The 9,660-nt window shown below is 33.9% G+C and overlaps 1 protein-coding gene across 1 annotated transcript; it reads left to right on the plus strand.

Moving 5' to 3' along the window:
* Positions 1–214: 214 nt before the first annotated feature.
* Positions 215–8,782, plus strand: LOC113229559 (circadian clock-controlled protein-like). The gene is made up of 5 exons (XM_026463204.1): positions 215–324; positions 3,983–4,202; positions 5,270–5,400; positions 7,147–7,302; positions 8,589–8,782. The coding sequence occupies exons 1-5, from the start codon at positions 261–263 to the stop codon at positions 8,738–8,740; spliced, it is 723 nt and encodes a 240-aa protein (XP_026318989.1). The 5' UTR covers positions 215–260; the 3' UTR covers positions 8,741–8,782.
* Positions 8,783–9,660: the final 878 nt, after the last annotated feature.

Raw genomic sequence — 9,660 nt, forward strand, 5'->3', positions numbered from 1 at the left:
GAACTTCGAAAAGTACTATTATTAAATGACGCTACACAAACATCGGTGGCGCTGAATATTTTCTTCAAAAAATAAATAATAGTCACTACGTATATCTATAGGCAGATGTCTTTTCGTGCTAAAAAATAAAACTGCAAACCCTAGAAGTGTCATTGTGGTCACGACAAGACACTTTAATTGTCCAGTATATTAACGCAAGTTGTTGTACTTCACTGACAGTAGCTCTTGCACTCCATAAGGGCACAGTGTAACTCAATAAAATGAAAGTGTTAATAAAATTTATACATTTTACCATCTTTTTGGTCGGTCTGGGCAGTGCCTCGGGTAAGTTATAGTATTGTTTTTGTGCTTTTAAAAAGTTCTGGTTTCGTTCGAAAAATATTTTTCTATGAGCTTGTTTGTCCGCGATTTTCTTTGTAATGAGAGCCGATTTATTATTTATTTATTTATTATTTCAGTAGGTATTGTAGGAAATTTGTAAATTAAACTCATTCATTCAGGAAATTCGTAAGCTTCGTACATTTTGGGCAACAACTTTTGTGCTTACTTACTTGTATGCAATCTATGATTATAACTTTAACTAAAATAAAGATATAATCATATACCTTTAGTCTAAAAATTATATTGTATATTATATTACCCGATATTACGCTTGAAGAGTAAAGTTTAGTTTAGTTTTTAAATTTTAAGTTTTTTTGATTTTTAAATTTAGATTGACACAAAATTTTATTTTTCATTATGTTACTAATGGTGTAATTGTAACATAATAGTAAACAAGAAATTCCGATTCGAATTTCTAAATATTTATTTTTCTGTCAGTATTGTAAGATACGCCGTGCTAAGTAAAGGGAAGATAAATAATTGCTTCCCGTGTTCTATTAACCTAGCTAATATGTGGATTTCCTTGAAGTTACTATGACATTGTATGATTGCAAAACTAAATGTATAGATGTATAACATCTTATCTTATATAGATGTATATATCTTATTAACAGTGTAATTATCATTTTGTTGCTTTCATGTTTGCAGATGTAGAAATACTCAGGCCTGTTAACAGAAAGTTCAAAGCTCATGTTAAAAATGTACTAATAAGAAAAACTTAATAAAAAATCAATGATTACATAGATGATACGAACCCATGGTGTACTTCCAGGTTTTAAATGTTTGTGATGATACTAAAAAAATCATTTTTCTCAGGTGAAGTTCACCTTCTAAGGAGTAGTGGTTTTGAATTGATGTAACGATTTCATGTGGAATTTGATTACTTACGAAATAAAGATATTTGATTAGATTATTATTACCTAAATTTTAACTTTAAAGCATTATAATCAGCACCGGTTTTCAATGGATGAGTCATATGCCCCATTATCTCCAAATCTGCAGCGGAGAAGAGCTCTCCTGAGAAAATTCTTTGTACAAATGGAAATTTCATAGGGAATCCAAACCAGAATAATTTTGTTTTGCAATTTATACTTCATGGATTTATTACCAAATATTGTTAACAAAAAACGAGTTGTTGCGTGTTATAAATAGGAATGTGGTAATTTTTAATTACTTTCATAATTATTAATGGAATTAGACGATTAGTGGATTTTAACCGAGAAGTCTACGTCACTGGTAAGAAAGTATAATTTATTTTTAATGTTTCGTGGAATTTGGGTATTGCAACACGTAGTGCGTAAAATTTGTGGCAAAACCCATTATGGATTAAAAGAATCATAATAACTAATTAATATTTTTAATATCATGTTTTTATTGAGATTTGTTTTTGTGAAATTACTCCACTAGTTTTGTTATGATTATGAATTCAAAGATCGAACATACAGAAAAATTTCGTCGACACAGTGGTACTTGAACCCACGACCATGCTGCACCGTAGCATTGCTCTAACCGTCTGAGCCACGGGTCCAGTTACGGAGTCGTCGAAATTCTCCTATGTGTTTTTGTTATAGATCTTTGTACTGACTTTCGACATTGTTCGCTGCTAATGACATCTAGTGAGAGATTTTTGAAAACTTTTCTGTGTGTTCAATCTTTGTATTCATAATCATCACGACGTTTTTTTTCTCACTATTATGGTATTCATATAGTTTCTGTGAGAATACTTCACTAGTTCGTTGTTATTATTTATACAAGGATCGAACAAACAAAGAAAACTTCCTTCAATCCGGCTGGACTCTAACCAGGGACTTCGCCATATTTATAATTCCTCCAACTGGATACGGAACGGGTCAGCCGACAATGCGAATTTATCTATATGCCCGTTACAGATCTTTTTATTTTGGTTTTTAATCCACCTAGGTTGTAGAGTCAGGAGTAAATTTGACACAAAAGATTTAAATTCAACTCTATGCCGCATATAATAGGAACTGTCCAAAGTCCACAGTGTCAAGCTTGATATGCCCTTGATATATAATTTTTTTAAAACGTGGGTAGAATATTTTCCGCATTCATGTTTTCCGGTTTTAATGCCAACAAACACAGACATACAATAACCATGTATCATGATCTTGTGATAGGTACAGAAAGTATCGAAAATACTTATTAGCAACAATAACCAGGAGGTCTACCACGAAATACGATACTACGGGATTTTGTCCGCAACGAAGGTCATACGTACTATACAAATGTCAGTTTTACGATGAAAGTAATATCAAAATTCGATAGGATGGCTGTCATTTGACATTTAGGAGTAAGGCATCCACAAAAACTTACGTGTATGTCTATCAGTGGCAACGTAACTCCAATGATGCGGCTGATTTCATTGGTTTTTTATTTGAAGCCTATTTTAATCGAGATGGTTTTTCGTGGTTCGCGGGCTGTGTTTAATGAACATAATGTATAGGTGTTTAAAGATTGAAGAATAGAAAAGAGGAAGTATTCAATTCGACTTTTTTTGTATGTGTCACGATTACTGAACGGCATTTTGGTACCGATTTTGATGATTGGTTGGATTGGTTGGTTGGATTGGTGATTGGTCCCATTGAAATTTGAAGAAGAGGCGGAATATTGCCTCTAAGACTGGCAAACTACGGGATGGATCCGGTTTCGCGAATTTTCCGGTAACCGATTTCAATAAAATTTCGCAAATAGATGTAATTTGCACGAACTTTTGAGGTTTTTTTTTATAAAAAAGTTGTCCCATCAGTCATAAAATGTTTCTATTTCTCCAATTGATTTGAAACTTATAGTATACTATGTAAATTAGATGACATTATAATAATATGGTAACCTATAATCCCAACTCCTTAACAACTACAGTCAAACTATCATGTTGGGGCTTACTAAATTAGTCTCTTCGAGTTGTTAGCTTATAGATGGTCACTCCAAGGCACCCAGAACCCCCAGATCAAAACCGAATTAGAAAATAAGATTTCCCTTATTGATCCTAACGCGAATCGAATCTTCCCCATCAAGCGCGTGAGCACTTTGCACTGTGAAGTGCAAACTGTTGGACCACTGAGGTTGTTACCCTAAGTCAACACGTTAGGATTAACTAATTCATTTGTATTGTGTAATCTCAATTGTTATATATCGTCGGCAAAATTCGGAAACCTCGTAACCTCCACTAATGTGAACTTTTGCGTAGGCATAAAAAGAAATAATTATGTGACTATCTATGATCAATTTGTTTTCTATTTAAAAACGTCTGTAAATTATATTTTAAGCTATATTGCCCCATAATACACTTGAAGAATAATAAAGGGATGTCGTCCAAAAACGTTGTTACGACGTTTTTAAATTTAGCCGACAAACAAATAAAAATGAATTAACAATATAACTGTAAAATGGCAGTGATAGGTGTTGGTGTCTATTACCTGCAGTGGAAAAGTTTTATAAAGTCTGTTACCATGTGGTCCTATAACTCCTGGTTCAAACATCAGTTTTTATAAATAGATAAAAAAACATTACATCATCAAAGTTTCGAACATCATTGTCGACTGAAAGACTGGCATCAATGGTATAATTTCTTGTTTTTTAGTTTTGCCAGTAGAAAAATGCAAGCTCGAAGACTCAACATGCCTGCAAAAGGCATTTCAAGAAGCTCTCCCGCTGTTCTGCGACGGTCTTCCGGATCTCGACATCGAAGTTCTCGATCCCATGCACATTGACGATCTGGCCTTTGATGTTTCTGGTTTACAATTTAGTATGAAAGATGGCCAGTTGAAAGGATTAAAAGGGGCTGTCTTTGAAAAAATCAAGTAAGATATTATATTTTATGTAAATAGATATATACCGTAAATCAAAATAACTTTCATCTCCTTAGGCCCCGTGTACATCAAAATGTTCATAATAATATGTGAAGTGGGTCAGATCCAGATAATATTATTCCTATGAACACACACAACACATAAACGCCTAATATACATTATAATGAAAATATCACATTAAAATTTAGCGTCATATATTCTATATAACCATAGGGTATCTAGAAAAATTTAGTAGTAGTACAGCTTCTTGTGAAAGAGTTCGTCCAGTAAAGTACTGCCACCATACCGGTTTCTGCCGCCAAGCAGTAATGTGAGCATTAATGCGTTCCGGTTCGGAAGGGTGAAATTACAAGCACACAGGACTTGTCAACTTATGTCTCAGGGTGATGGGCATAGTGAAAATGCCCCTAAGGTCTTTGCGATTAAAAGCTCTGAGTGGTACTACAACTGTTATGGATAGGCGTGTCGTTTACCCCCTGGCGCACGACTTGTTCGTCCCTGCACTTGGTACAAAAAAAAAGTTTTTCATTCAAAACTGAGGAAATACTTGCTTGTTCTTGAAGCATGTATGCATATTACGTTTTAATGTAAATTAGGCGTTAAGCGCTTTTCCCATTGTGTTTGCTGAACATTAGGAGGTTAAAGTGACACATCAAAAAGTGTACCTATATATTCTGTGTAATATAATATATAATATAATAATCCATATGTATGTATGTGTAGTCCTGGTATAGTATTTGATCCAGAAAATGTTTTGTGGTAAGAGCAATGCCATACGATACGTTACGTTGGCGTTGCGACGCCTGAGCGGTGACGCTGCGCTATATTTAATTTTATATAAGTGCCTTCAACAGTACTTCAGATAACACAGGGGAAGATATCAAAGGATTAAGAGCGATGCCACACAAGCGTTGCATCGTCGCAACGTCATGATTTCAGCGTAATAGGTTGCTTGCGGAGACGCGCCGGCGCCGTTTTTACGCATCATGATGCATTAATACGGCACCGTATATAAAAATAAATATGCCACTTATCTCTCATTAAAATTTGACTTTCAGATGGGACCTCAAGAAGAAGCGGATCGAAGTAGACTACCACCTGAACGGTGCTGTCAGGGGCCATTACACTGCGGGAGGCAGAGTTCTCATTCTGCCCATTACTGGCGATGGCCAAATGAAATTGAGACTGAGTGAGTTCATTTATTCGCAGTAGGACTGGCTACATTAAATGGAAACAAGTCATTAATCAATAGAAGTTAGTAGTTAATAGTTAATGTTTTCATACTATAAAAATTACATAAACAACTAAAAAACTTTGTAATACCAAAATGTCACTACGATCTGAACGAATTTTGCGAAGATAAATATTAAGTGATATGCATTAAATAGTATATTGTGAAGATAATACAAATATGGCATGTATTTAAATGATCATTTTAAATTTGCAAAAGCAGCTGGCAAAAACAATTTAAACGGTCATCTTTTTTAATGATTGATCCTTTTTCTCTGAGACAAAATAAATTAAATCAATGCATATAATCTGTTCAGAGCTACGCAAAAAATGTTTGATTGTATAAATTAACTTTGTTAGTTTTATGTTGGGCCTCAAAACTAAGACAAGTGAGCATTAAAAATAAAATTTAGATACCTATTTATTTTAAAAGCTAAGCAAATGTTGATCATAATTTTATACTAATATTATATTAATTATAATGTAACTTGACTCGAAAACATGCTCGGAAACGCAAGCAAACAGGCTTCTGGCACTTTCCGGCCGCAGTCGCGGTCCGCTCGCTAGATTCGCTCGGCTCGTGCTGCTTTTTCATATACTAACCTAACCTACTGAATGGAGGATGCAACCAAGGAACCAAGATTTATTAAGAGTTCAATATCAAAATATATACTGATTATAAATATTATCTATCGTTAAAAGAAAAGACCAATAATAAAAAAGAGGATCAAATATTATTTTTGAATACCAAATATTAGTTTAGTATGCTTAAACAAAATGATAGTGTTACCTTGAATGCAGTTCATTTATAATTTATCCGTAGATCAACTAATACAGACGGAACAATTAATATATATACCAAACATAAAAAAAATATCCTTTATTTAAAAAAAAGTGCATTTTTGTAATAGATCAACTATATCTTTGACGATCAAATAGTATTATCCCAAATATAATATATAGCTCTCTAAAGAAATAAAGTAAATAATATAATAAATAAATAAATATTAGACAACATCACATACTTTACGTTGCTCTGATCACAAATTTTGTGCTTGTGTCATGGAAATCGGAAACAACGACAAACATCTAGACCCGAGACAATATAGTAACGTTAGTTTTCTACATTGATCTGGCTGGGGATCGAATCTGGGACTTCAGAGATGGCGACACCATGAAAACCGGTGTGCAAGCCACTCGACCACGGAGGCCGTCATTTTAGTAGAGCTCCTTGTGAAACAGTTTGCCCAGGAAAGTACGGGCACCTTACTTATTTCTGCCGCCAAGCAGTAATGTGAGCATTACTGCGTTTTGGTTTTGAAGGGCAAGGGTGATGGTGACAGGACCATAAGAATTCTCAACTTACGTCTCAGGGTGAAGGGCGCAGTGGCAGTATCCCTCAGATTTTTGCAATTAATGCTCTGAGTGGCACTGCAACTGTCATGGATAGGCGTGTCGCTTACAACCAGGTGCACGACTTGTTCGTCCCGTCCATGTCCCGTCACTTGGTTTCATAAAAAAAGTGTTATTAGTTTATAGCTAGCATGTTTAGGTTATTTTAAGATTGTTTCCTTGTTTTTTGATACTGTTTTTATCTATAAAATACTATGGCCCTTCCAGGGTATAATATAATATAGACCTATATGTTATCTAAGACCTTTGTAAACTTTATATGGAGCAATAAATTGAATTGAATATGCTTCAGAAAACGTCGCTATCCAGATGTACATTGACTACAAGATGGACAAAGACGCAGAAGGCAAGAATCACGTGTTACCAACGAAATACGACTTTACGTTTGAAGTTAAAGATGGCGCTCATTTCAACATGTCTAATCTGTTTAATGGGAACAAAGATCTCAGTAAGTACTAAAAAGTGAAATATGTATTGTTATAATTCAAGTTTTGGATACAATTTAATAAACCGGCTTTGGAGATAAACACCTAGCTAGGTCTTGCGGCCATGAAATCTACGTTATTATGAGGATAAGCTACATTTTGTCAACAGTTTTCCGTATTATCGCGTTAATGCGGCTCAATTGGTACCAGTCTAGCTTTTTGCCGCATATATAATACTGTTTAAAAGTAATTTTATGAAACGCAACTTTTTTATTACCTTGTTTTCATGTAAAGGTAAAGTTAGGCATGTCTGCGTGAGAAACAGGATATTCTATCATTCAATAAATGGAGCCGAATCCCTTTGGATCGTTTCCAGATATTTCTACGTTATTCAAAAGTTATATTTTAGCGTAACTGGATATCAATCTTTTGTAATTTGTGAAACATGGTCTTTTTTAGATAATAAGGTAGACATTATATTCTTTTTTTAGTAATCCAACCATCATAGTTGTCAAACTACTTTTGTTTGTCACTATTCTTAATTGTGTTGCTGAAAAATTAAGTTACAATTGATTTTGGACATTTTCAGCAATTTCTCGTAACGGATAAACCTTCAGTCCTATTTTCCAATACAATTGTAATGTAGTCTAATAGCTACTTCATCTAATAAGCACGTAAAATTTTTATATCGGAAAAATTTTAAGCTGTAAGTAGGTATTATATTTTGTGTCTGCCGGCGTTCTCTAATTAAGCAAACGGTTGAGTTTTTACGCATTATGTACAATCTATTAGCACCTCCAGTGAAACAGTGACTTACCTTCCATTGGTAAAATGTACAGAAAACGAGTTAAAAGTTTCATGTTTAGGGCTACTGAGCATTTGAAGAGCTCTTAAATGTTATACTCACAGACCACATAAATGTTATACTTAAACCTCTTATTTTTTACAAAAATTTAAAATAATTTCGCACGAAACGTTCGATGCAATAATACTACAAGCATAATAATACTACAATAATAATACAAAGCAATAAAAACAATGATTATCAAAAAACGTATGGCCAAAGTATAAAATATAAATAAATTCGAAATTTGAATAAAAATATATAAAAAAGGTCTGTCGCCAGCTACTATTTCAATTAGCATTACGCTCTCTATGGAAAATTCAAGGAATGTATAATATCTACTTTTCCGTATAAATTGCATTAGTATAATGGTTTTGCAAAATATTTTTTTATAGTTAAATCTGTTTCATTGGAAGTGCGACTCGTTTTAGGTACTATTTTTTATTTTTCGTGTTAATTTCTCAGGTGACGCAATGCATTCATTTTTAAATGACAATTGGAAGCAAGTCTCACAGGAATTTGGAAGACCGATGATTGACGGTGCTGCCAAGATACTTTACAAAAACGTGAAAATATTCTTCAAAAACATACCCTTAGAAGACATCGCTGATGTTTAAGTTAGTCTTTTATGAAACTTACTTATGGAACTTTGAATAAACAGAAAGAAAAAAAAAAAAATTTCATTTGGTATAATAAAAATACTAGACATAACACGTTTCGTATTTATATGCCTTACTTTAATTTCGCAAGTCTTTGATTCTATTTAAACAATAAAGCATACACCGAGAGCTGGTACAGATCTGGTACAAATACACGGAATTAAACCCGCCGTGGTCCCGATCCGACACGCGCCCGTCACGCACCCGACTCTCACGCTCTTTTTATGTTTCACCTTTTAATGTCGACTGCCCCTTTGTTGCACTACTTGTCTTTCTACACTACGTAAGACCGCCGACGCGGACCGCACATCTTTATTGCTCTTATTACATGAACTCAAGCTGATTCCGCGTTAATAATGTTGTGATTCCCTATATCTACTTGTAATGCTTGCGTGGCGGAGCTTCGTTAGAGAGTCTGAGAATATGTCCATTGTTGGATGTATACGCCACTACAACGCATTATTATCATTATTATCATTTATAATCTATTCAGACACAAGACCGATGAAATGAGGCCTGATTTAGTGCTTCCATGTAGCGGTCATCATTTTCGAAAATATTAATGACAAATTAAAACTTTTCCCTGTTCCTGTGTCTAATGTGAATTAGCAAAACTTTTTGTAGTTGTGTCGTAAAACACAATGTTGTGATTTTTTTAAGTTACTTTTCATACTTAATACAATAATTTTTGGTTTAAGAAAATATTCATGATTTTGGAATACTATTTGTAGTTTTGTCTTTGCGTTTTCAAAAAAAAAAATAGGAAGGTCGTTCGAGGAAAGGAGGTTCTCAATTCGATTGTTTATTTTGTGCGCATATTACGTGGTTACTCCGACATTATTGCGAACCAACTTCGATGATTTTTTTTTATTGGAGAG

This window comes from Hyposmocoma kahamanoa, unplaced genomic scaffold, assembly GCF_003589595.1.
Source record: "Hyposmocoma kahamanoa isolate Upper Pololo Valley unplaced genomic scaffold, ASM358959v1 62, whole genome shotgun sequence".
Classification (NCBI taxonomy): domain Eukaryota; kingdom Metazoa; phylum Arthropoda; class Insecta; order Lepidoptera; family Cosmopterigidae; genus Hyposmocoma; species Hyposmocoma kahamanoa.

Coding starts and splice junctions, on each gene's coding strand:
- LOC113229559 (XM_026463204.1), top strand. CDS start 261: ATGAAAGTGTTAATAAAATTTATACATTTTACCATCTTTTTGGTCGGT. Junction 325..3,982: donor CGGTCTGGGCAGTGCCTCGG/GTAAGTTATAGT, acceptor CTTGTTTTTTAG/TTTTGCCAGTAGAAAAATGC. Junction 4,203..5,269: donor GCTGTCTTTGAAAAAATCAA/GTAAGATATTAT, acceptor TTTGACTTTCAG/ATGGGACCTCAAGAAGAAGC.